Here is a 25,944-nt window from a genome sequence, read left to right on the forward strand (position 1 = left end):
CTGTTTATTGTATGTACGATAGTTTGGTCACTTTCCGTTCTTTAGTTCGGTTCAAACATTGTGTATTCATGCATTTGGCATTTCTTTAGTTCTCTGAATGAAGTGCTATTTATAAAAAATAAAAAAAAAAAGAAGGTAAAAGGGTGTGAGAGAAACTATATATTTTTATTTGTACTAATAAAATAGTAGTTGACTTAACTGGCAAAAGACGCCTCATAGTATAAAGTTAAAAAGCTATTCTGAATATAAAATTTACCATTGGAGAAATGTCGTGTGGAGATGGACCCCACTAAGGTTTTGAATGGTTCGAACTTAGAGTTTTTTTTATTGATTTGTGGGGTTTTACCTTTGAATCACTTTATCATATTCAATTCAATCATCGTAAGTTTCACATAACATGTATAGTGAATAAGCATTAGGAGTTTATATAGTGTTTTCTTGGTAGGGAGGTGATCTGGACTCGAAAATGAACATCTTCATTCCTAATATGAGATATATGACAATATGTAATAGACTTGAAATTACATAAATAAAGTAAACTTGTTTTCAACTCCTAAAGTGAATGCTGCACCAATTGCTGTCAATGGTCAAGATTGAAATCTCGGTCACAAAAATGCGTAGCATTGAAGTTGAACCCTAATGACATTGCTCAATGGCCCCAATCTAGTAATTGAAATTTATTAAAATTGGGTGAAGCTCCCAATTATGAGACTCCAAGACTCCGGTCCAACCATGAACCAACCGCCCATTGACTTAGTCTCGTCGCATGACAATACAACGCATGCTTAAGCTCGACGGAAATGAAGGACCGAAAGAATCGCTTCAAAACTTTTGGCGAGTCTGGTAAGCCAATCAAACGACTCCAATGAGTATATTGTTAGAACCGTACACGTGCTAACGCGAAAAATCGGTTTCTCTGCGAGATATCGCATCTCACAATTAAATGACAATAAAACAACGAGAAGAAAGCTTTGTGAAAATCAAGTAGGGGAAATGTTCTTTAAAAAGCAAAACCCTAAACTGCGAGATATCGCGATATTTCTTACATTTTTAGACTCTGAAAATTCATTCGCGATAAATAAGAAACTAATTTTGCAGAATCTCCGATTTCCGGTATCTCTCCATCGAGATGATCTACCTCAATTCTCTCTCCATCTCTCTATTGTAAGTTTTCCAACTCCTTTTTCTCCCGTTCGTCTTTCCTTTTTTTTTTTTTTTTGGCTCCTCATTTATCGGGGTTTTTCTTTTTTATTACTTGTTTATGCTCTTTCTCTTGTGCCTTCGACACCTCCTCCTCAGTGTTGTAGTCCTCTGTTTTTGTTCTGTTGAAGCTTTCTCTGTCTGGGATTGCGTGATGAATTTTGGTGTTTTGTGTTGTATTGTTTGAGAATTATGAATCTGCCGGGTTCGGTTGTATAAGATGAACTTAAGTTTTAGACCGCAAAAATGGAAAAAAATAACAAGATCTTTCTGGGTTGATTGTGAATTCACGGAGGGAGAGTTGCTTTGTATCATGATTATGCATTACACTTGTGGTATCCTTTAGACTTCCAAGTAATTAAGACATGGGCTTTACTAGAAGTAGCAGTTTCCGTTGGCATAATCTTTAGATTGATGTGATGTACTTTAGTGATTCCAGGAAGAGACGATTATGGACGGTCGTTTAGGAATTTGGCGTTCTTACATGGCAGATAAATACTTGACTATTTACTTCAACATTAAAACTTATTATCTGATGTTTACCAGGATGACTGCTGGGGAATCAAGTCCAAAAACTGAAGGGACTGAAATAAATTTGAGTATATATAATGATAAATTTCTTCCTAGAGTTGGAATGCTGGGTAGGATTTTGAGCTGTCTCAAATTCCACTGTGAGGAGTTTTGGGTGGCACCTGTCTGTTTTAAGCATGTATCAGATTTTGTGAAATGAGACAATTTCAGTACTGTGGGGTTGAGTCATGTTCATACATTACATAAGTAATATGTATAACAGCGAATGGCATCATTTCCTCTGTTGTTGGTTTTCAGTTATACTTTCGGCCCTCATAAATCTAATCTCCTTTATTTTTTTCACCTGAGGTTTATAAGAAAAGTTTGAATGAGGTTTCAAAAGTTCGGTGATTTTTTAATCATTTCAGACCAAGATTTGGCTTCATGATGTCGCTTGAAGAAGACTCTATTGTTCATATTTTTCTGCACTGCTGAATCTTGGGGTGGATTTAGCAATCATATGATCCTTGTATCACGTGTTTTGTTTTAATTCTCTTCAGGTCTGTTACTTTTCCTGATATTCTATTATGGGAGCTGTCAATTTCTTTGTTGTCAGCTGCAAGTTTATTTTGATTGGAGTTTTCATAAAGAAATTTTCATTTCTAATACTCTAATCCTCTTTATTCTTGATTCTTTTCTGCAGAGATGCTTGGTTCAGTAGGTGCATCATGTTTTGAACGATCTATCTACTGCTTTTTTGGGTCATACATTGGTGGAAATTATTTTCATACATCAGTAGTAAGTTCACTTTTTGTATCTATGCAACGCTGTACTGCTGTTTCTTGGCACTTAGGAAAGCCTGAGTCATCTGCTTGCCTTGACAGGCAGGAAAATTATTTGAGTAACAATGAAAAGGGGTGCTAGACTCCTTTCTAGCCCAATGTTTACTATAACTGATCCAGTCTTCTCAGTTCTAATCCATTGGCTGTTATATAAAGTCCGATAATCAAGGGAAAATGTAAAAGCACATACACTCATCATGTATTTCTGTCATGGCAGTGGTTCGAGAAAAAGATGTCTGTTGGGAATACTGTGAGAAGTTGGAAGGAAATAAGGTTAGATGTAAATTTTGTCAAAAAGTTCTGAATGGGGGTATTAGTAGATTGAAGCATCATCTTTCTCGACTGCCTAGTAAGGGTGTTCATCCATGTAGCAAAGTAAGGGATGAAGTGACTGATAGGGTTAGAGGCATTATAGCACTCAAGGAGGAAGGGAAAGAAGCTGCTAGTGCTAAAAAGCAACGGCTTGCAGAAACCAAACCTCCCATAAATATGCATGCAAATAAAGCTCTCATTTCTATGGAAACAATGGTACCAAGCACAAAAGTATTTCCTTCTGGGACACAACTAGGCCCATCTCCTTCGTTCGACAGGGAAAATGCGGAGAGAAGTATTGCTTTGTTCTTTTTTGAGAATAAACTGGACTTCAGTGTTGCTCGCTCTTCTTCCTATCAATTAATGATTGATGCAGTAGCAAATTGTGGTCATGGCTTTCGAGGTCCATCCTCAGAGACCCTGAAGACCACATGGTTAGGAAGGATCAAAATGGAAGTGAGCCAACAAATAAAGGAAATTGAGAAAGAGTGGGCCACCACTGGTTGTACAATCATTGCAGATACATGGACAGACAATAAAACAAGAGCTCTGATAAACTTCTTTGTGTCATCACCATCTGGAACCTTCTTCCACAAATCAGTAGATGCCTCTTCCTACTTCAAGAACACAAAATGGCTTGCTGATGCATTTGATTTAGTCATTCAAGAAATTGGCCCAGAAAATGTTGTTCAAATAATCATGGACAGTGCTTTTCTGAACTATGTTGCTGTTGGGAGTCAGAGCATGCAGAACTATGGTACCATTTTCTTGTCTCCTTGTGCTTCTCATTGTCTGAATTTGATCTTGGAAGACTTCTCTAAAATTGATTGGGTTAATCAATGTATCCTACAAGCGCAAACTATTTCTAGGTTTGTATACAATCACACCTGGGTGCTTGATCTAATGAAGAAGTTCACTGGAGGGCAAGAAATTGTTCGTACCGGTATCACAAAGTCTGTGTCCAATTTTCTCTCCTTGCAGTCCATGTTGAAGCAGAGGTCAAGACTGAAGCATATGTTCAATAGTCCAGATTATTCAACTAATCCTGCTTTTGCTAATAAACAACAAAGCATATCATGTAGGGCCATTCTTGAGGATAATGACTTCTGGAGGGCAGTTGAAGAGTGTGTGGCTGTTTCAGAGCCTGTGCTGAGAGTGTTGAGGGAAGTTTCTGGTGGAAAGCCTGCTGTGCCATCCATATATGAGTTTATGACCAAGGCCAAGGAATCTATTAGGACATATTATATCATGGACGAAAATAAATGCAAGACATTTCTAGATATAATGGATAGAAGGTGGCAAAACGAGCTTCATTCACCTCTGCATTCAGCGGCTGCATTTCTGAATCCTAGTATTCAATACAATCCTGAAGTTAAATTTCTTGGCTTGATAAAGAAAGAGTTCCTTGATGTTTTGGAGAAACTTCTACCAACACCCGAATTGAGGCATGATATCACTGGACAAATATTTGCATTTAAAAAGGCACAGGGGTTGTTCGGATGTAGCCTAGCCAAGGAGGCACGAAACATGATATCTCCTGGTATGTATCCACATTAATTCTCAACATGCATTCAAAGATAAATCGTGTCATTTGTTTCCCATCATTTCTCTTGATATGTATTATGGCATGCATGTGCTATGATTTTAAAATGCTACCAATTGAGTATTTTATTAAAACAAATTCTACTACACCATTGATCTGGTCATCTAATAAAGAAGAGAGTCTAATTACAGTTGAGATATTTGTTTCTAATGGTTGAGTTTGGATTTGTTGGTCCCCTGATGAAGTTAACCTGTTGAAAAGTCAATCTGGTTGGTTGGGGGTGGGGGTGGGGGTGGTGTTTAATGCTTCTTACATCATATAATGTTTTCAGTGTAACTTACCATTGTCATCTTAAGTTTTAGTTTTCAAAGCGTGTCATGTTTGTAAACAGTAACAACAGCAGCAACAACAAGCCTTATCACAACTAAATGGGGTTGGCCACATGAATCCTTCCCTTCCAATCAGCTCTATTTGAGGCCATACTAGATGCAAGGCTTAACCATACATATCCTTTCTCACCACTTCTCCTAATATTATCTTAGGTCTGCACCTAGCTCTTCTAGTTCCTTTGAGCTGAAGTCAATCACTTCTTCATACAGGGGCATTTAAGGGCCTCCATTGAATGTGGCCATGCCACCTCAAACCACTTTCTTATAGCTTATCATGTCATGTTTGTAAACTGTCTCGATATTGAGTTTTTCAGGGTTTTTATTTTGTTTGCCTAGCACGTTCTTGCTTCAGATTCATTTGCTATCTCTTTGTGCAGTCTTTTAAATGTCTATTGGTTTGATGAAAATCTGGATATGCTATGGATACTCTTGCAGGCCTTTGGTGGGAACAGTATGGTGATTCTGCCCCTGGACTGCAACAGGTTGCAGTTAGAATTCTCAGTCAAGTTTGCAGTGCTTCCTCTTTTGAGAGAAATTGGAGCACATTTCAGCAGATCCACTCTGAGAAGCGCAATAGGCTTGATAAAGAGACTTTGAATGACCTTCTTTATATAAATTACAACTTCAAGCTTGCAAGCCGGATGAAAAGCAAGCCTGTAGAGGCTGACCCTATTCTAGTGGATGACATTGACATGACTTCAGACTGGGTAGAAGAGTCAGAAAACCCAAGTCCAACTCAGTGGCTTGATCGGTTTGGTTCTGCTTTGGATGGTGGTGACTTGAATACAAGACTTAGCAATGCCATGTTTGGTGCAAATGACCACATCTTTGGTTTGTGATTGTACCAACTTTTATTCCATAGTACTTAAATATGTGGGGTTTCATTCATAATTTTGTTTCTAGACTTTAGTGTGGCTTAGTTTGGATCCTTCTTTAGAAGTTGCAGCCCTTTCTTTATGACATGTACATTGATGAAATATGTAATACTCTATAGTTAAATAATCAGTTTTTTCGCTTTCTAGTGAGAATCAAGGCATGAATAACATGTTGCTAATATTCTTGAAAATTAAAATTGCTTTTGTGCCTTTTTTGATTCCACAAAGTTATAAGTTATGCTTCTGTGTGGAATTCTTAATAAATTTCCGAAGCTTAAATTAGGAAAGGATAAGGATAAGGATAGAAAAACTCCAAATGCTGATACAATCTTGTTTTATCTTTTGAGTTGCCATCTTTATTTGTCAGTGCCCATCCAATTTTAGCTTCTTTTTTTCTGCAAGGGTGAGGACTTTCTTATTAGGCAAAGGGAAATCCTTTTCGGATTGTCCTTATTCTCAGTCCTTAATGCTTCTTGCAATACCCTGTAAAACCTTACACTACATTTTCTAGAGGATAGATAGAACACATTGTTTAAATTGAAGGAGAAAATAATACTTCAACCAGATTGCTATGTTTCTCTCAAGAAAAACTTCATCTAGTGCACTTGTCCAATCCAAAAATTTGTTCTGTTTCAATGTCCATAGGGTATGGGCTTTTATTTCTTTGGGCGTTGTTTGTAATGAGTTGCATTGTAAGGCCAAAAAATGGGCATGATGCAGGTGCACCACCTTGAATTGATCCAAACCTGGAAGCAGGCTACCAAAACCAGCACATGATTAAAACTTTCTCAACTCTGGTTTACTAGGAATTAGTTTAGATCTGGGTCTGTGGAGCTGCTGATCTGACCTCTGTTTTATTGACTGGAATCTAGGACTTGGCTGCATCAGCATACCTTTACTTCCTGTAATTCTTCATTAGTTGGGGATGTTTTACATGTTGAAGCCTCTAGAAACAGAGGTCAGATGACCTTACCCAAATTAGGTGATTTGAGCAGTTGAATAGTTGAATGTTCTTTCTAATCCAAATTGAATGAACTAGAAGAGCTAGGGGCAGACCTAAGATAACCTTAGTAGAAGTGGTGAGAAATGATATGCATAGCAATATGCATAGCTTAGGCCTTGTATCTAGCATGGCATCAAACAAAGCTGATTGGAGGGCAAGAATCGATGTAGCTGACCCCATTTAGTTGGGACAAGGCTTATTGTTGTTTCTGTTGTTTTCTTTAGCATTTCAACTGAAGTAGGCTTATATCTTGTGACACTAGCAGTAAATTCTGTTCATGTCATATTATAAAAACAGGGTGTGAATGTAGTTCATATTCTAGCTGTTCCAATTGAATTTTAAAGAGTCGGGATATCTGCGGTATGGACATGCCTACATTTTTTTGAGAAATATCCAGCAGTAAATTGGAATAAATTAGGTAATTTTAGCAGTTGAATAGTTGTCAAAATGTCACTTGTGACCGGATCTTGCATATTGGTGTTTTACTTATTTACCCACAAAAGGTAAAATGTCTGCATGATCATCTAAAATTTTGAACTTTGAAGATGGTGATATCCATGGCTAAGATTAGAGAACAAGGACTACCTAGAAAACAAATTTAATTTTTTATTAAGGATTTTGAATGAAGAAGATGATGCATCAAGAGTGGCTCAGGTCCTTGCTGTGGTAAATGGTCTTGATTTTCAGAGTCTTCCTTGCATCTCATGGATACAGAAAAATAGAATGCATTTGCTTAAGAGAAAACTTTGGCAAGTAAAAGCAAGAATAACCCCAATATATGCATAGTTAGCAACGCAACCATGGAGTTTGAGAGGACCAAAAGCAAGGAGCTTGGATGCCTAGGTGACGCCTTGATAACAATGATTTTGAGTAGTGTAAATGAAATAAAATTGCCATGTTTGCTAGGTGTATGATTATGCCTTGCATTGGGTTCAAAACAGTGTATGTTCTGAGATTTCTAAGTGTCTATCCTTGTGTGTCAAAGTGGGGGCTCTAATTTAGCTTCATGAGACATACCTTATTCATATATATTGTGCCTCTTGGTTGTTTTGACAGTTTTGGATGTTTATAATGTTTGTTATTCAACTGTGGACATATTTTACCCTGGGTGTATATTATTAGTATGCGTATAAGTGTGCTTTTGTTTCCATTTTGTTGGTTGGCATGGTTTTCATTGTCTGAGCATCAAAGCTTGAATTACTGATTATTAATTTTGGTACTTTTCCTGTTCTATTGCGGTATCTTGGGTGCTATCTGTTCTCAATCTTTCAACCTTATTGTCTTTCAGATGAAAGTAGCACAGAGAGGCTGAGTTCCCTTCTTAAACCTGTTTTTCCATATTAGTGTTGCTGTTGGATCGTACTCTTCCCTGGCATGTGTTGGAACAGCATGAGGTTTCACTTATGATAACTTGGAGCTCACTCCTATTTCTCATACTAAGGTTGACCTCATCTTTTATAACAGCAGTAACAAGAATATCCATCCAGAAAACTGTGTTTATTATGCATCAATCCGGTTGCATTATTCATAAATTGCCATGTTTTGTTTCATGAAACTGGAAGTATCCTAGTCTGGTGACTAATCAACTCAGCCATAATTGTCAGGATAGTAGGGAATTGGCCGTGGTGGAAGTTGGTGATGTTAACCTTCCAACCATCAAAGAAGCACAAGAAAGTAAACCTAGTCTACAATTGTAATGTATACTAATCAGTGGTTTTACATGTTAGATCCTAATTCTTATTACTGCTAACTGGTAACTAATCTGTGATTGCTGTTTGTAAGATGGTTAATCAGGTGCAATTTTTTCATGCATTGTTAGAATTACTGTCGACACTTTGAATCACTGCTTCCAATTTGTGCAATGTGTACTGTAATATGATCCAAATATGTAGCTGGGTTTCTTGGGGGGAAAAAAAACATTCTAGGATTCATGTCTGAGGGCAAAAGATGTGGTGTCCTCCATTATGAACTGCAGCCTATGTGTTGGCTGATAAGTTCTCTTTGTCTGAATATTGGTATTTCAAGAGTCTGTGAATGGTATGGAGCATCTCGTTGTTGGGCTTCAATGTAGTTCCAAATTTCTCTGGAGGTGGGCAGTTTCTGTTAATGTAATGATTGTATATGGTTTACAAACCTCCAGCGGAAACAAGCTTCTCTGATTTGTAGACTACGGCAACGAAGCATGAATGTAACTTAACCTTTCCAAAATGCAACAATATATGAGGCAACAGCGGTTGGGCACAAGGGTATGGTCTTGCATACTCCTGAATTACTTCCCTTTCTCATGAAATGTTAGAAACTTCATTCTGCGGATGCTGGCCGGTGCAACTCTGCCTACATTTCAGCAGGATAATTGCCCATTTCGAGTTCAGGTCACTTTTGTGACCGGTGATGTTTTTTCGCCACACGTATTGTGGGGTTCATGTGGGATTCACTGGGGATATCACCCAGGAATTAATTTATCAGTATTCAGATTGAGCTCCACATAAAATGTATGTAATGAGAGCACTCTCTAACAGGAAGGTGATCTAGACTCATGTACTCATTCCCAGATTTTCTCTTTTTCTTTTTTGTTGATTGCATTGGTAGACAGTTAGGCCGGAGGAGTCTATTTTGCCTGCAAGCTTCTACTGGGATTAGGAAGCAGAACATATCAGAGAAGAAAGTATTTGAAAGGAGCCAACGGGGATCAACTCACTCTCAGAATGACAAGCAAGACACGTTATGAGTTCCTGGTGGTACTCAGAGCGGATCCAGTTAAACCTGGCATCCACTGATCAAGAGAATTAACCAGGTTTGATTTGCTATGTTCTTCTCTCGTCATTGCCCATGAAAGTTAAACCATGGTCTCCAACCAAGAAGATTAAAAGTCAATGATCTACCATACGTGGAAATAAATCAGGCATAACTCCCCAACCAAAATGTGTGCAAATGAATGAATCTATTTAAGATCAAGGGAAATCACATCTGGTCACATGGTTCTTGCCCCAGAACAGGCCTTGCCTGTCTTTTTCAGTTGGATTGTAGCAAGATAATGCTTGGCCAAGATGGAAACTAATAGATAATTTCATGACTCAATGCCGAAAGTTTTCGCAGAAAGCAGGTAACGTTACCCTAACAAATTTTATTTAGTTCACCAACCATTGCACCAAAACCCATCATATTCATAACATCAGCAATTGCTGCCTAATGAGAAAACAATCTAAGACCTCTCAAACGCAGACAATGAAGCACATCACCACGATAAACTGCATTGAGAAACTGCAACGCCGGATAAAAAGGAGATTAGAGACCCAAAGCTGATAAAAATCTCAAAAAGTGTCGAAAACCTGAACAGGTAAAACAAAATTGTCCCCTCTTTAAGAGAACCAACGCGAAGACGACTGTAAAACTTAAAACTGAGTTGGCAAACTAAGTCAAAAGCATCTACATTAATATGACAAAAAACTGAGGCTGAAACATGCAGACAGACCCAAAAAGATAACATTTCTCCTTCATTTTGTGTAAGGATTTTGCGAGTTGGGTTGTAATGAAAATTATTTATAATGTTCTTGTTCAGGTCCAAGTTACATACAAGATTCCTAGGAGTCGAGAGATGGGATGTCATAGCAAACATTGACAAAGCTACGGTCACTAGAACAAAGGACATTCAACCATCAGGTTGATGGTCATTAGAACAAAGGAATTCAAGGTGCTAACTGCAATAACTTGAGGCCACCACAGACAGCTCTAATCTCCCAGTCCATTCCTCTCCGGGCTTCAAAGTGATCGGTTTCTCAATTGCTGCACCATCAACACACAGCATTTGTTTGTACTCCTCATCCCCAAAATCTGCCATGGCTTTGGACTTCTTCTCCCATGGATTCCAAACCCCTGCATCATGCAAACCACATCTTAACGAGAAGCAGCAGAACGTTGCATAAAATGAAATTTATGAAACAAACATAGGTAGCAGATTAAGAGAATAAGGTTGTGAGGATCGGGTACTGCAGTATGCAAAAGAAGCATGTGAAAAGTATGGTTCTCAACCCATTGCATAAACATAAAATGTTCATAGTTATGATCACAGGTTTGATAGTTCACATGCATAAAACAACAGAAATGAAAAACCCAACTAGTTTCAGAAGGCTCACAGCCACTGGGAGTCTACTTTCCATCTTAGTAACAACGACATAAAATTTTAGATTCTGATGTCAAAACCAAGTCTGAAATCCAAGTTGCATGATACCCTGATCTAAAAGGTGATGCTTTCTCAGTTTCAGTGGGAGAGAAAAAAGAAGAAGAGCTACTTACCCACATCAGGAAGTCCTTCCTTCCTTATAACGAATGTACGCTTCTTTTCATGGTCGAGGACTGCTATTAAATTAGGAGAACTTAGATAAACCCGATCCACCTGCGTATAGGGAGTTTCTGATGAACTCTGATCTCTTGATTCAAATTGGTTTATTGAAATTCAGAAAGAAATCATGGTTTTCAGATAAATTATAGACATTCATTGAATCAGAGCAAGTAATACCTTGCATGAAAAGTTATACAAGAAAGATGTCAAGAGTAATGGAATTTTCTATCTTTTTGCAAATCTGAAGATATTGTATTTCCCATATCCCCTCCCCCCAAAGGAAGAGTTGGATTCATTCATTCCTCCCAAGTCTATGAAACACATTTACGTTGCTTACTTGGAAATTGAAAGGAGTTACCTCAGACTCAAAGGTGATAGCATCTTCTTGTTCTGTAAAGCGTTCTCTTCGGGATAGGTTGTCCAGATAGTCCAGCGTTTCCAACCCTTCTATCCTCACTTCACTGTTAAAAGAAGTCATACATGAATATCCCAAAAAACAAATAGATATTAAAATATAACCGCCAACTAAGACAATAGTTCAGTTGAAGGTATTATGATGTCTTTTTATAAGTTATTTGACTATCTTTTCCAAGTTTACAACAACAATACTAAGCCTTATCCAAACTAAATGGGATCAACTACATGAAGCCTTATCCAAACTAAATGGGATCAACTACATGGATTCTTGCCTTCCAGTCATCTCAGTTTGAACCCATATTAGAGACAAGGCCTAAGCCAAACATATCCTTTCTCACCACTTCCCCTAAGGTTATCTTAGGTCTGATCCTAACTCTTTTGATTCCTTCCATTTGGATTAAATCTCTTCTCCGTGCATAGGCATTTAAGGCCTCCGTGGCCATGCCACCTCAATCAACTTTCTTGTAGCTTATCATTTAACGGAACTGCTCCCAGATCAACTCTAATATGATGATTTCTTATTTTATCCTTCCTCAATTCCAAGTTCAGGACCTACAAAATACATTTTCATCAAAAAGCCTGGCCAGGTGCAATTTTTGCCAGTCTGACAGCATAGGCCTCTAAAATATCAGAACAAAAGATCCAGAAAACTATGCTCATTACAGCATGAAACAGTTATATCAATACGTTGATACCAAGGCACAAGAAATATGAATATGGATTTTGAAATTTGAATCTCACAAATGAGGCTGAAAGAGCAAATTAGTTCTAATAACAGAGAATGAATGGTACCTGATATCAGAAACACAGAGGTGTGTGTGATAAGCAAAAGAGAAACTGAATGGCTTTCCATCGATGTTCCTAATTCGTGATGTCATGGTGAGATCTCCATCCACAGTGAGAGACACCCTAAGACGAAACTCAAAGCTGAAAACCCCAAGGTAATCTTCTCTTTAGTGACTTTTCATTGTTTTGACAACAAAAGGGGGTAGGGATAAAACCCAAAACTGCAATGAACATGCAACATTAACTGGAAAACTTAGTGCAAGTACTATAACAGGATCACCTACTTGTCATCTCTCTTCTCCCTCTCCCCCTTCTCTCCTTTGGTGATGGATTTATTTATTCATCCAGGAGACAACAATAAAAAGGATACATTGCCGGCTTTTTTTCTTTTATGGGTTTTTTTTTTTTGGGGGCGGGGGTTCAGCACAGATCTTATTCTTTAATTATCTGGTACAAACAGGGTATTCTGGAAATTTTGAATGGAAGCATCAGATTTTAGAAAATTACGGATTAAAATCACTTCAGTAGACTTACTATGAAAGAAAATTCAAATAATTCAACTGAAAACTGACCAAATTTAACCAACTGGTTATAATAATAAAATAGAAAAGTCCAAAATATCAAGGTTTCTAGGTTCATACCTGTGAGGCCAGTATTTCAGTTCTTCTTCAGATGGCTTGAGTAGCAAGTCAATTGAAGATTTGACTTTGGAATCACTGGGGCGCAGAGGTGGGGGATTATCATCAATAGTCCAAATCTTGTTTCTTGCAAATCCCTGCTGCTCTAATGATCCACAATTTCCAAACTTAAAAAAAATAAAATGAACTACAGCCTGTTAGTGAGAGATGATCTTTGTAGAAATATACTACTTTACATCCACAAACATGATCTGAAATACCTGCGGGAAGCAAATGGGGATGCCCCCTCGAACTGCTTTTTGTGGCTTAAAAATGGCCTGCAGAAGATGAAAGAACCAATTCTGATTAGGTGATGCATATTAGCAATCCTTATAAAGAATACTCTCCGAGGTCCATTGATCCAGATCCATCCAGTCAAGAGATGTCTCTTAAATAATTTGAAGGTCTAGCCAAAAGAAACTATTGGGTAGGTTTAAATTGGCCTGTGAAAAATGGACAGTGAAACTGTTGGAAGAATGAAAACAAAAACCACATACCTTACTACTAGTGAACAGAAGTTCTTCCCCACGATTGTTCCTCCATGAAACAACCTGCCCTCCCAGCAAATTAACCTGGATTGCTGACAGAGAATCCATCAAAAAGAAAACCATACATGCAATTTCAGCCAAAAACAATCAACATTTTGACTGTTCATGGTGAAACTCTTGAGTGAATCTAAGCGCTCGCAGCGATAAGAAAAAGAGCAACGTTATCAACAAAAATTGAGGAAGGCAAGGAATTTGTGAGTAGGGTCTAACCCGAGCAGAAGCTCCTCTTGGCGAACGGAGAATAACCTGATTGGTTCCATTCCAATCCTTTGTAAATTCAACCGCCGCTCTCTGGTCCCAGACTGCGGCAGAATGGCCCATCTCCAAAGCGCAAGAAAAGGAAAAACAAGAAAAAGCTCTAACGATTTACAAAGATCCCTGTCTTAGAACTCGGAACTCGGAAGGGATTCAAGTAGAAGAGTTCGAATGGTAAAGACCGAAGCTACGTCACATCCGGGAGTTCAGAAACATGAAATTCACCCAAAAGCTTCCTGTGATACAACCTTCATCCCGTGAATTAAAACCAAAAACCCACCTAACAGTTCAACCCTTAGAACCTTCTATACAAGTATCTGCAATACCAGAGAGAAAAGGGAAGAAATCTAAGACCCAACTCTACCACAAGCATAGCCAGTAGTTTCCCAGGAAACTTACCCAGAAATTCTTACAAAGTATTTCTCTTTTCCCACATTTGAATCACGGGAACACAACCCAAATGCAGAGATCCCTGAATTCCGAAACCTTACTGTAGAAAGAAGATAACTCACTACTCCATAATTGACGCCACAGATACAACACCCCAGGAATTCGAGATGGGGGATGCGAGAGTACAACCCAAAACACCAAAAACCAGTTCCACCTGAACCAGGAGCCCCAGATCTTAAAATCAAGCACGAAAAGGGAAGAAGACTGGCATTTCCTGAACCTTGAGTCAGTCTGAGAACTTATAAAATTCCTTTCCATATATTCAAACACGACTATACATATAAACCCATTCGGAAAGTGGGAACAGTTCAATGTTCTCAAAGAACTCAAGAAACCCAAGAAGGAGAAGATGTTGGAGGGAGGGGAAGGCAACACATAGCCTGTCAGAGCCCTGCCACATACTGAAACTGTTACAACTTGCAGAAATAAACAAAAAAACAAATCCCTTAAATATGGAATGTAAAGATAACGCAAAAATAAATGCCTGAGTAATCAAGCAAGCAAAAGGATCTCTCCGGCTTCCAAGATTTGATTGCGATATAAGCAAAATTGCGGTTTCCCCTGTTTCAGTGACACATAAGGAATTCATGCATATGCATGCATGCAGGCAGCTTGCACTTTCCAGAGAGAGAGATTACATGGAGATACGTGAAGTACGCTTGGGAGTTGGGACTGCCCAAATGGTCAAAACCTAAAAACTGCTCTGAAATTATATAATAATTTGATTTTTCTATTCTGTATAATCCATGGATGAAAAAGAATCTAATCGATACTGTGATACATGAGCTCATGAGATGTAAACTTGTAACAACAGAGATTGATATTGACAAGTCCTATAGGCACGCACCTTATGTATGAAAACTGGGACAGCCGTGGAACACCATCATCGTCATCGTCATCGTCAATTCCCACTTTCTGAGTTTCAAGTTTCAATTTTCAATCAAATTCATCTGAATAAACCAAAACCGCACACCCCTGAATACACCAAAGCCCCACACCCTGCCTAAAACTAAGGATATTTTATGTGACCATAAGTGCATGGCAGGGCATGTTAGAGAAACTTTTTTCTATTATTTTCCTTGTCTAGCTCGTTTAAGTTCGCCTACCTAGTTTGAAATTTGAAACTTGAACCTTCAGAATTTTCCCACTCTCGACTCTCGAGTATACAATTGGGAATTCGGTCTACTTCTTCTCCAGGAATCCACCGCTCCAACAGAGTAAAACGACAGAAGAAAAAGAAAGAAAAAAAAACCCAATGTTTTTTTAATGAAGAAAAAAAAAAAAGCGCGCTTGACCCAATGAACTCGATGGTGGTCGCATAAGAAAAGAATCAGAAATCATGACACCGTCAAATCTTTAATATCTTCCTTATCCAATTCGACGAAAATAAGGATGAAAATCAGCTGAATTTCTATTGAGTAAAAGTTTGAGCTATAGAAAGTGTAATCCATCTCGCTGATGTGTTAAAACCCCCTGATTCTCAAAAGCAAAGAGATTTGAATCTCTGCAACTCTCGCTTTCGGTCTCTCTCCGGCGCACGCTAAAATGGAATTTGTATGTCACTTGATCTTTCTAGTCGTGAACGTGAATTATGGAATATTGAATTCATGAAAAAGAGAGAAGAAAAACTTTTTTCTGCAAAAGAGAGAAGAAGAAGAAGAAACGCATTGGTTAAATCACTGCAAAAGAGAGAAGAAGAAACGCCTCATGGCCCCCAATACCCATCAACGGGCCATTGAGTTGTGAGTCCACATATTCCAATTCTGAAAATGATTATAGTAACAGACACTTTACAACAATGGAAAGTGGATCTTTCTGTTGTTCAGCTGCATTACAATTTCCAAGCAAATACCTCAAGACACACATGACACTACGGGGTCACTCTGTAAATCGATCAAAAGCCTTTTTAATGTACAATAATAATTTGGGCATCCTCAGAATCAGCATCATCAGGAATTTAACAGACGACACAAATTAGTAACAAATTCCTCTGCCATAGTTTCTTAGCCATAGAAGACTTGATCTTCCATTACCTCCAGAAAAATGTTCCGCTAAGTATAACTCATTGCCTGTTAGCCGCTGTCTCTGCCTCAAATTACTTCAGCTATTGTTAGGAGTGATCAGAGTTTGAAATTGTTACAGAACTTACAGAATTGGCTGGAATTAAATCATAAAAAGGCTGGCAAACAGAAGGCCAGTTGTTATCTTTGGTCATCCAGCAGCCACGGCATCAGCTCTCGGACTTGATTCTAGGAGTTGATGAAACTTCGTGCTGGAATTAGAGTTCTCATGAGGCTCACTTCTAACAGAGCCCAAATTGTCTACTTTGGATAACAAGTTTTCGGTACTATCTGGTGGTCTCATTTCAGCAGAATCGACATTCTTGGGAGCCATATCTTTGTACACTTCTAGATGGGCATTGTTTAACTTCTCCTGTATAATAATGAAACCAAGCCATGTTAGGTTCCATGCAAATCTTATGCAAGCAAAAATATGGAGAGGATGTATTTGGATTTCAATAGACTTGCAGAATGAGGTAACACTTGATCTTGTAAAGTCAATCGTCTGATGCACTTCTTGACTCTAGTAAGTAAATCTTATAACCAACAAATATTTACCACATGTGATGGTAGTGACTCCTAGGAGATTAAAATTTGAACCAAGAATTTGAAGCACACTCAGAAGAACATATTTACAGGAAGAAAGAAACCCAGAATTCCCTCAGCAGAGAAACCCAAATACACACTAAATCACCACCCATACATCAGATGGAGAGGAGTGACAAACACTACCTTGCAACTCCAATTCAACTGAACTATCACTCGTAAGTGGACTTTTGATACCTAAGAATGCAGGGACATGTTATCTTTTGGAAATCTAAAAACCAACTAGGAATCTACTTTTTAATTAATAATTTCCTATTCTTAAGAATGAAAAAAGTCTAATAGCACTGCATCTACTTGATACCTTACTCAATTACAGCCTGAGCAGCAAATGCGCCACTAGTTGACAGGGGTGATCAAAGTCACAACTTTTGGAACCACTAGATTGCAGTGAAGTTCTTGGAATATGAATATTTAATACCACTAAGCTGATATAAATGCCATAAACTATGAAGGGGTCTTACAGCCCAATGCCTAGTGCCTATCTTCAACAAAATGGAGCTACTTGCTTACTTCAATTACTTCTGTAAAAGGAGACACTCAGATCTTGTAACATGATTAAGTTTGTTGTATGGCTTACTGCTGCATATTGAGCCCTCTGGGTTCTCTTTGTGTTTCCCTCCCCTTCTTTCCTTTGTTAATGAAGTTAAAACACGGATCAGCAACATACACTCACTGATATATGGTCAAGTATCTGTTTTCTTGGAAGAAGGCTATGAAACTGTTTGAAGAGGGAAACATGACCCCTTCCATTTTAACATCCTGTCACCGCTTCAAAACAGTGGCACCAACATAATCATCCAACTTGAGAGTATGACCCATAAAATACACAAGACAGGGAAGTGAAATAAATGCAAACATAAGGTCTGAACCCCACCCTTTTGTCCATTTTTTGAATAAAAATAGAAATTGACTGCTCCAAAAAGTGAACACAGCAATTATGTTATAGATAAGAGTTCTGTTTGCTTCAAGGATGCAAAACCTCCTTCTCAGTAAGACTATACTCTGCAACTCATATGGCTATATCAAAAGCTAAATCAAGCAAGAATAGTCTTTGGATTACTTACTGCCCACCAATGACAGAGCAGAACAAGTAAATAACAGAGGCCAATGCTATGGTGTAAGTTGTGCATTGGATCAGTGAAGGTTCTGTTGGAGAAAAAAATTCATGCATTAGCCAAATACATCCGTATGAGGAAATGTTGTAAGGAAAAAGTACCATCAATGCAGCATTCTCAAGCCTCAGCTTCTGTGAATTCTCTGTTAGTTGGTTTCTTTCTGACCTCAAGGCAATATTCTCTGAGGTCAGTTCCTCAACTGTCACAGCTAGCTCTTCAGCCTCAGCCTGGGAGACATAAAAAAGTAGTCAATATAGTTGCCAACAATACATATACCATAAGATGTTCAAATAGATGGAAATGAATAGGAAGATCAAATGGAGGGAATGCCAATACCTGCTTTCTCAGCCTTGACCTCCGAGCAGATTCTCTATTAGACTGCTTCCTCCTTTCCCGTTTCAGTACTCGTTCATCCTTGAAAAGTAAATGACCCAAAATTAGAAAATATGAATACCCCAAAACATCATGGAAAAATGTTAATGTTACAGAAATTTCAATTTAGCATCCATTCCTTTTAAAAGGATAAAACATAGCAGGTCAACCAGTTCTTACCAGGCACTTTATATCAATTATAAACTCATCTTATCTTAGTAGACTATTCTAACTAAATCCAAAACTGTCAATTAGCAATCTCCTCCTTTGTAAAATTGAAAATTATGGAATCAATTCAATAACAGCCAACTCACTAAGGTGCTCCTAAACAGGTCTCTCTGACACAGATATCCAGCCAATTAGACTAACCTGCTTAACTGGTTGTTTGAACCTGTCCGTACAACATAAAGGAATGTTTGATTTTTTGAATGTTTGATTTTTTATATGATTGATAATGTTTCCTTTTTTCAAGGAATATTGAAAAGATTTCTTCCATTTTATCCAAAGGCACCAACCTATTATGTCGTAAGAACTTCCAACTATGAATAAAAAACAGATTGGAGCACTTAGATCTCAATGGGACCAAGATCATTGATTCCTTTATGTGTGGGAAGTCTAATTCACTTTACTGGGTTAATCTGATTGTGTGACCAGATAGGACCAGAGCTCCCACAGGTTTTCAATCACAATTATGAATAAAGCTTAACAATTGAAAAAAACAAAGCAGCATATAAGTCATACCTGAATCTGTGGTTCACATGGTAAGCCATTACGACCAGGCAGGGGCACACCTGGTGAAATATGAACAGTACAAGAGTTAGATTTCACATTCCCACTGGGGGAGGCACTAAGCTCCAACCCTGAAATCACAGAAGCTGAATGATCAGTTCCAACAGGTATTCCAGGAACACTAACAGGAGCCGTAGCAGCCCCATATGCTACCAGGAGCCACATTTGCCTCTCCAACTGGAGCAGGTCAAATTTCGATCCTTGAATGCTTACGTAAAGATGCAAAAAATAAACCCCCAGAATTTAATGCGGTTAGTAATCAAAACTATGAGATGATATACTCATAATACACTCATATGAGATAATACTGAATTCTTTGTTGGAATGGAAATGAGAAACTTGACCACCTTTTTTTCTCCTGTCCCTTTTCTCCCAATCCATTTGGAGTTTAGCCCTTGCTTCTATTTGGCCTAGGTTGAGACGTTTTCTTGGCTTTGCTTGAGATTGGAATTGGATCCTGAGAATTTTCTCTGGCTCTACGATTTGCGACCAAGTGGGTAAGCTCGTTTTTACCGCCAATGTTCACCATTTATGGTGGAGAACGCAACATGAGAAGATGAACTTCCAAATCTCAATCCCAAGTCTTGATTTGTAATGCCATCTATTTTGATGTATCATCTAGGCTTATTTCACTCCCCCACCCCCAGTTTATGACTCTCCGAGGAATAGGTTGATTGTTAGTCCCTGGAGTCTAAACTCCTCTTTCCAGTCGCCTTCCTAACTGGCTGCCCCCCCCCCCCCCGATTCTCTTTGTTTTTCTTGTTACCCCGTGTTTTAATATAATTATTTATTCATCCAAAAAAAAAAAGAGGAGGAAAGGGTAGTCTGCCATGATTTCAAACAGCAGACATCTAGCAAGGCAACCCCTTTCCAGGTGACAAGACAGTGCAGTTGCATGAACCTTTTGTCATTGATTTGCTTGGAACTTGAGATTGAGGTTCCAACTCAAATTTGCTCTTTTCAAAGCATACAAAATGATTTTGTTTGCTGATGGCGGATTTTTATTTGCGGCAGCCACGATTGGCTGCCGCAAACGGTCCGGATTCTTTCATGATTTAAAAAAAAAATCCAACGGCTAGGATTAAGAAACAGGGGGTATAAATGTAAATAGAAATTTCATTTTTTACCTTAAAAGGTGTTCTATTTTATAAATTTACAAATCAAAACCCTGATTCACCGGATTGCTTCACCGTCAACAAGCCCTGATTTTTACCTCCATTTAAGCTTTTGACAAGTGAATCAGATGCACAATCGATTGCAAACGAATCACACAATCTCAACTAACCTCTTCACCTTTCTGGTTTCGTGAAGTTGACGGATCTCTTCAACTCCACCCATGTATCTGCAGCCAATGAAAACCCTAGGCAGAGTAAGATAATTGTTTCTCAACGCCTGGGAGAGAGACCAAGATTGGCGGTACCAGATCTGATTGTGATGGAGTTAGTGGCAATGGAGCAATTGGAGGAGTGATTGGTACTAGGACGAAATAATGAATGAAGCTGCAGTGGCGATGCAAACCCGTTGGAAGATGGATTCTTTTGGGGGTTTTGGTTCTATGTCTTCTTTGCTTAAATTTTGAAAGTCTTTGAATCTTTCAGGCGAAAAGTTGGGAGTTGTGTGATGGACTTCAACCTGGAGATTTTACCCTTGGTAGCCACATTAGCAATTCGAGAGACAAGATATGAAGACAAGAGATTCAAGCAATGAAAGACAGAAATCCAAAAAACCCAAATAAGAAAGACAGAAATCCAACAAAACCCATGGAGAAAGATAAGAAGTGATGAGATTGGGGCTTCTTTCACTTCGCTTGAATCACTTCCTCTGTTTTCTTTGCTTTGGGCAGATGGGTGTAGGGCTATGAAGATGGGGATTTGCTTAAAGTGGATGTTTTGGTGGGATGAGAAAAGTGGAATTGCAATCTGCAAAAGAAGGTAGAAGTTGCAACACCGTCGGACGTCCGGTGAATCAGGGTTTTGATTTGTAAATTTATAAAATAGAAAAACTTTTAAGGTAAAAAATGAAAATTCTATTTACATTATACTCCCCGTTTCTTAATCCTAGCCGTTGGATTTTTTTCTTTTAATCACAAAAGAATCCAGACTGTTGGCGGCAGCCAACCACGGCTGCCTCAAATAAAAATCTGCTGATGGCAAATAGAGACCAAGCTAAAAATATGTTGAATTTTACAAAACTTTCTGAATGCAGATTATTAATAAATAATTGGAGTGAAATAAGCAACAATTCTTGTTCCATATTGAGAACTGAATGATCTGACAGAAGATATAGATTCATGCAGCCAACTAGAAGTACTCCTTGGAGTTAAGTTGAAATAAAAATAGCGACAAAAAACAATGATAAGACATTGTCAGAGCCATAGGCTAATGGTTTAATAACAATGGCATGTAAAAGCCACATGTTCACATCAGTGCAGCAAAACCAGAATGTGGGGGCAGAGATGGGATGCAAACCTAAGAGCACAAGCATTCTGTTTCCATTTACATATATTATCAGATGGACTAGAAAATTCCATACTCATATCAAGAAAAGGAAGAACAAAAACCAAGGCAGAAACGGTATGGAAGGGGGGGGTTGCAAAAAACTTAACTGCACCTCAGAAGTAACTATGACTATCTTGACTTATCAGCCACAAGACAGGGTTTATTGGACCATACTGACATGTTGAGATTATTATCGATCTATAAATTAACATTCAGTCCAATTAATTGATGCCATGTGGTAGAAATGATGATTTGAAAAACTGTCACAATAGTTGATAACTGTTTGTAGAAATTGATTGCTGAAAAAAAAAAAGAGGGGAAAAGTTCCACAAATGGTAGATCATGCGGTTGAGATAGGAAACCGCAGTAGTTAATCTAGAATATTCCCCAACCTATTAAAAGATAAGAATAACTGAATGGTCTAGTGTCAGAAATGGACAACAGAGCTGGTAAGCCTTATGGCTGTACCTCACTCGATAATCTTTTTCCAGGGAAACACAGACAGAAGAGAATTTTACCCTTGTTTACAGTGTGGTACCTTGGCCGTTAAGGTACATGCTCCCAACAAGAGTCAAGACGAGAGTTCAGCAAGGAGATTTCATACCTGTGAATGATGTGCCCTCACAATTTCTTTTCCTATGTGCTTTGTCACCCTAACAAAAGGTAAAGGACCAAAATTAATTCAATTTCTACAATTCAAAAACAAGTTATAGGAGGTTAAAAGTAATTTAATGGATGTTTAGGAAGACGTACTCCTGTATTCCCATCACTTCCACCACTGGAACCCTCTGTACCACATTCCCCACTAAACAGGCATCCAAAAATTTAAGAGTCAGTCTAGTCAGGAAGCAAGGGAGTGGAGAAGCAGCATTAGGTTGTATTTTACATAGGAGATCTACAAAGTCAAGCATACCAAGTACTGCAGTAATCCAAATCCTCACCAAGTGTAACGCACAAGGTGGGGAACAGAAAAGGTATTACATTCAGCAGCGAGTGAAAGTCTCTCAATTTCAAAAGTATATTGATGAATTTTGACCTTGGAGATCTCCTAGGTCAAACCCACCAGTACTGCAGTGATCAAAACTGACACCAATTGCAAAACACGGGCTGGAGGACACATATGTCATTGCCCCAAGAGACCAAAAATATCCCAATTCCTAGAAATAAAGAGCAGCGTAACAAACCTTTGTGAAATCCCGTGGATCGAACCTCCAGTTCCATTCTCAGCATTGTCATTCCCTATTGAGACTGCCAGCCCATCAAATCCTTTCAATTTCTTCATCAAGCCTCCGTCTTTACTGGTTGAAGATTTAGCAGCTGGCTCTACACCCAAAGGAGTAGCAACCTGAATCACACTCAAGATAATTAAATCCAGGACATCATCATGTGAGCCTTGTTAAACATCAGGACTTTCTCAGTGTCCTCCATTCATAATGCAAATATTCAAAAAAATGTTCTTCAAAATTTACACATCATAGTGAGATTGACTAACAAGAATGATATTAAGAAAAAGAGTATAGAACAAAACAGAATAACATTACCATGACTTCACTCAGACCAGGTGATGGTGGAGGCCCATGCCCATGTGATCCCTGACACAAGAAGATCTTATGTGTATGAATACTTCAGGCTAATAATGTTTCTGAATTTGATCAAAGAATTATTTTCTACTTCATACTGCACACATGCATGTGCAAAGGAATATACATTTTTGTTTATCTGATAAATTGATTGCATCAAAAATGTCAACCGCTGCCACCACACTGGTCATAAACTTGTACACAGTACACAGGATAATATGAAGTTTATTGCATTATACAGACATCCATGTGTAATACATATTATCTTCTTCCAATCCTTCAAATTATTCAAGAAAGATCTCAATTCCCAGTCCACATTCTACATTGCACTATCAGCAGCTACAACCACCTCAGATTCCCTTATTTTAGGAAGGTGACCTAAGACTGTTGCAGATCAAGGTAGCGAAGTGAAGAAATAAAACCTTCTATCAGCCTAAGTTCAATAGAAGTATAGACTTACATATGGAACTGCAGGATGTGCATAGATGCCTCCGTGTGGGTAGATTGGATAGGGTACACCATAAGGTGGCATTAGAGCCTGATAAGAATAAGAAATCAAGTTGAGAGGGGAAAAAAAGAAGAAGGTAGCTCCCCAGGAGGGGGGAAGAAAAGGAAAAACGAAGGTAGCAGAGTCCAATTTGTCACATTCTGCCATGAAATTTAGATCAATGCAACCTATAACATCCGAAGAAGGAGATATAACAGTTAATTTGAAGGTGAACCACAACCCTCAGTGAGTACCTGAGGAGGACCCCACATGTAGGGGGGAGGAGGATGACCAGTTGTAACTGTAGAATTAAAATACGATGGTGGCATAGTGACTCCAGGCCCATAGTATGCCTGCAAATGGGACAAACCAGCTTAAAAGATGATACTTTCATAATAATCTAGTAGGTAATAATTTTTGTATAACTACCAAATCTTGAAGGAACGAAAAAATCTTTTTCCCTCTACTTAACTACTATATTTTGCTTATTTAACCAACATTAAAGGTTGAAACTACTAAAATTTACGATGACAACCACTAACCTGGATATTTGCCCATTCAGGATAACCTGGAACATTACTCTGCTCCTGTCAATGCAAAGTCAATGACTGTTATCAGGAGTTAAACCAAAAAGAGTTGCGGAAGTTGTGCTGCGTGCTCATATTATAATAAGAAAATGGATTGTCATACTGGGTTTTTAGGCTCACCTGTGCAGGTGAAGATGCTTTTTCAGGCTTTGAAGGTGTTTCAGCTTCGCTGTTTCCCATGGTCGAATTTCAAGGGAACAAAACAAAACTACACTGATTCCCTACAAACTGGAAAATCCACTTATCTTATATAGCTATTCTGTTCCCGCTACTGAATGTAATAGAAATAAAATCAAAATAACAGATGAAATATATCCAAACAAAAAGAAGCTGAGAATTGATGCAAGCAAGAAATGAAAGTCTGAAACCCAAAGCAACTCAAACCAGAAGACTGCAGTAAGACATCCCATCGGCAATTTAATCGAGAAAAATTCGTAAACGATACTGAAAAAATTGGAAGACCAAGAAAACTGGAACCCAAAGCTTGGGTCTGATGAGAAATTAGAGCAACAATAGGGGCACTAATGACCTATCGAAATCAATACTGCCGGTCAGGAAATCACGGCTAAGAATCGCAGTTCAAAACTAGATCTCGTTTAACGATTATATAATGACTGAAATACCCTTAAACTGATGAAAAATTCTTGAACTGTGCTTTTGAAAAGGAACTAAAATTTCCTGTTCCCTTCCGATCTCCGAACTGCAGCCATGGATTTATAGTCATCCTAAAGTGATAAAGAGTGTTCCAGATCCTCCCTAAATTCCCAGTAAGATAGCTATAGAGTTCTCCTCAATGATCTTCACAATTAAGAAGCAATTCTGCCTACTCGATTCCCAAATCCTAAAAAAAAAAAAAAAATTCATCCTCCCAAGCAATCCTCCCTGTTTTGGTTTTTTTTCAAAGAAATTTGTTCCTTGAAGCAAAGGGAGCAGAGATAGGATTAAGATTCTAAATGCTTCATTCTCCTATTGTTTCTTTTTTCATTCTAATTCTATCATGTTTTGCATCAGAAGAAGCAAAAGCAAGCAAACCAAAACTCTATCTGAAATTCAGATAGAAAGAACAAACAACATACAATACAAAGAAGAATAAATATATACAATATTTAACCTGCAGGTCTAGAATCATCAACCCTAGCGATCCGCATAAATTACAAATTTGACAGTGTTTTCAGCTCTCAACCACAATTTCATAATTATTCAAAAGAAAAATTCGACGTACTAGGAACTCTGCAAGTCAAGGAAGAAAGATAAACGTAGAACCTTACCTTAACTTCTCATCGTTTGCATTCTCTGTCTCTATCTCTGCGTATCCTTTTCTTTCATGAAAATGAGGAAGAGAAAGAGAAAACCAGTGCTTTCGGGCGAGGAGGAGAAGAGGGGAGGAAGGTGAAGAAACAAGGCTACTTCCACGTCAGAAACACGTGTCTATATGAGCGGACGTATATATACACGTACTTATATACGGAGACTACGGTGGTGGTTGAGCTGGCTATTGGTACTCGTGGACGATATTAATTTATTCTTATGTGACCTCCACCGTACACGTGTGTAGATATTAATGGGTTGTACTTTCGAGGCCCAGTTAATCACCCCTCATCATGTTGGCTTACGTGGAGTTTCAATCGGGAAAAAATTTAAAAATCTGAGAAACAAATGAATTGGAATGAACAGGCGTTTTCACGTCCGGGAAGGTCTAAAGTC

General features: G+C 38.3%; 3 protein-coding genes across 7 annotated transcripts; 1 reads left to right on the forward strand and 2 right to left on the reverse strand.

The window, feature by feature from the left end:
• The first annotated feature begins 994 nt into the window (after positions 1–994).
• On the forward strand, positions 995–9,772 carry LOC149014178 (hAT transposon superfamily). 4 transcript variants are annotated; one of them, XM_089159780.1, is made up of 6 exons: positions 995–1,164; positions 2,139–2,270; positions 2,414–2,508; positions 2,770–4,404; positions 5,232–5,627; positions 7,963–9,772. In XM_089159780.1, coding segments are annotated over exons 3-6 (2,088 nt in total). In that variant the 5' UTR covers positions 995–1,164; positions 2,139–2,270; positions 2,414–2,507; the 3' UTR covers positions 8,019–9,772. The 4 variants fall into 4 exon arrangements, with proteins under 4 accessions (XP_089015906.1, XP_089015905.1, XP_089015904.1 ...); XM_089159779.1 differs by lacking the exon at positions 2,139–2,270; XM_089159778.1 differs by lacking the exons at positions 995–1,164; positions 2,139–2,270; positions 2,414–2,508 and having other exon boundaries at positions 2,515–4,404.
• A 90-nt stretch (positions 9,773–9,862) lies between these two features.
• On the reverse strand, positions 9,863–15,338 carry LOC149014179 (Galactose mutarotase-like superfamily protein). Its single transcript, XM_089159782.1, has 9 exons — positions 14,994–15,338; positions 13,652–14,537; positions 13,391–13,465; positions 13,115–13,171; positions 12,858–13,021; positions 12,223–12,357; positions 11,372–11,474; positions 10,968–11,067; positions 9,863–10,547 (listed from the first exon to the last, which is right to left on the reverse strand). The coding sequence occupies exons 2-9, from the start codon at positions 13,760–13,762 to the stop codon at positions 10,369–10,371; spliced, it is 924 nt and encodes a 307-aa protein (XP_089015908.1). The 5' UTR covers positions 13,763–14,537; positions 14,994–15,338; the 3' UTR covers positions 9,863–10,368.
• Positions 15,339–15,796: 458 nt separating this feature from the next.
• LOC149014180 (G-box-binding factor 3-like) lies at positions 15,797–25,647 on the reverse strand. 2 transcript variants are annotated; one of them, XM_089159784.1, is made up of 13 exons: positions 25,509–25,647; positions 24,361–24,468; positions 24,196–24,240; positions 23,908–24,006; positions 23,627–23,704; positions 23,128–23,178; positions 22,771–22,931; positions 22,340–22,391; positions 22,191–22,239; positions 19,041–19,159; positions 18,264–18,341; positions 18,029–18,154; positions 15,797–16,579 (listed from the first exon to the last, which is right to left on the reverse strand). In XM_089159784.1, exons 2-13 carry the CDS (start codon positions 24,418–24,420, stop codon positions 16,358–16,360), a joined length of 1,140 nt encoding a protein of 379 aa, XP_089015910.1. In that variant the 5' UTR covers positions 24,421–24,468; positions 25,509–25,647; the 3' UTR covers positions 15,797–16,357. The 2 variants fall into 2 exon arrangements, with proteins under 2 accessions (XP_089015910.1, XP_089015911.1); XM_089159785.1 differs by having other exon boundaries at positions 15,798–16,579; positions 19,041–19,090.
• Between the last annotated feature and the right edge of the window lie 297 nt (positions 25,648–25,944).

Source organism: Hakea prostrata, chromosome 6, assembly GCF_041222555.1.
Source record: "Hakea prostrata isolate BN-2017 chromosome 6, UWA_Hpros_2, whole genome shotgun sequence".
NCBI classification, from domain to species: Eukaryota; Viridiplantae; Streptophyta; class Magnoliopsida; order Proteales; family Proteaceae; genus Hakea; species Hakea prostrata.

Coding starts and splice junctions, on each gene's coding strand:
- LOC149014178 (XM_089159778.1), top strand. CDS start 2,763: ATGGCAGTGGTTCGAGAAAAAGATGTCTGTTGGGAATACTGTGAGAAG. Junction 4,405..5,231: donor ACGAAACATGATATCTCCTG/GTATGTATCCAC, acceptor ATACTCTTGCAG/GCCTTTGGTGGGAACAGTAT. Junction 5,628..7,962: donor TGCAAATGACCACATCTTTG/GTTTGTGATTGT, acceptor ATTGTCTTTCAG/ATGAAAGTAGCACAGAGAGG.
- LOC149014179 (XM_089159782.1), bottom strand. CDS start 13,762: ATGGGCCATTCTGCCGCAGTCTGGGACCAGAGAGCGGCGGTTGAATTT. Junction 13,466..13,651: donor CAAGAGGAGCTTCTGCTCGG/GTTAGACCCTAC, acceptor TCAGCAATCCAG/GTTAATTTGCTGGGAGGGCA. Junction 11,068..11,371: donor CTATCACCTTTGAGTCTGAG/GTAACTCCTTTC, acceptor CCCTATACGCAG/GTGGATCGGGTTTATCTAAG.
- LOC149014180 (XM_089159784.1), bottom strand. CDS start 24,420: ATGGGAAACAGCGAAGCTGAAACACCTTCAAAGCCTGAAAAAGCATCT. Junction 24,007..24,195: donor CTGAATGGGCAAATATCCAG/GTTAGTGGTTGT, acceptor TCCCATTTGCAG/GCATACTATGGGCCTGGAGT. Junction 22,240..22,339: donor GAAGTGATGGGAATACAGGA/GTACGTCTTCCT, acceptor ACCTTTTGTTAG/GGTGACAAAGCACATAGGAA.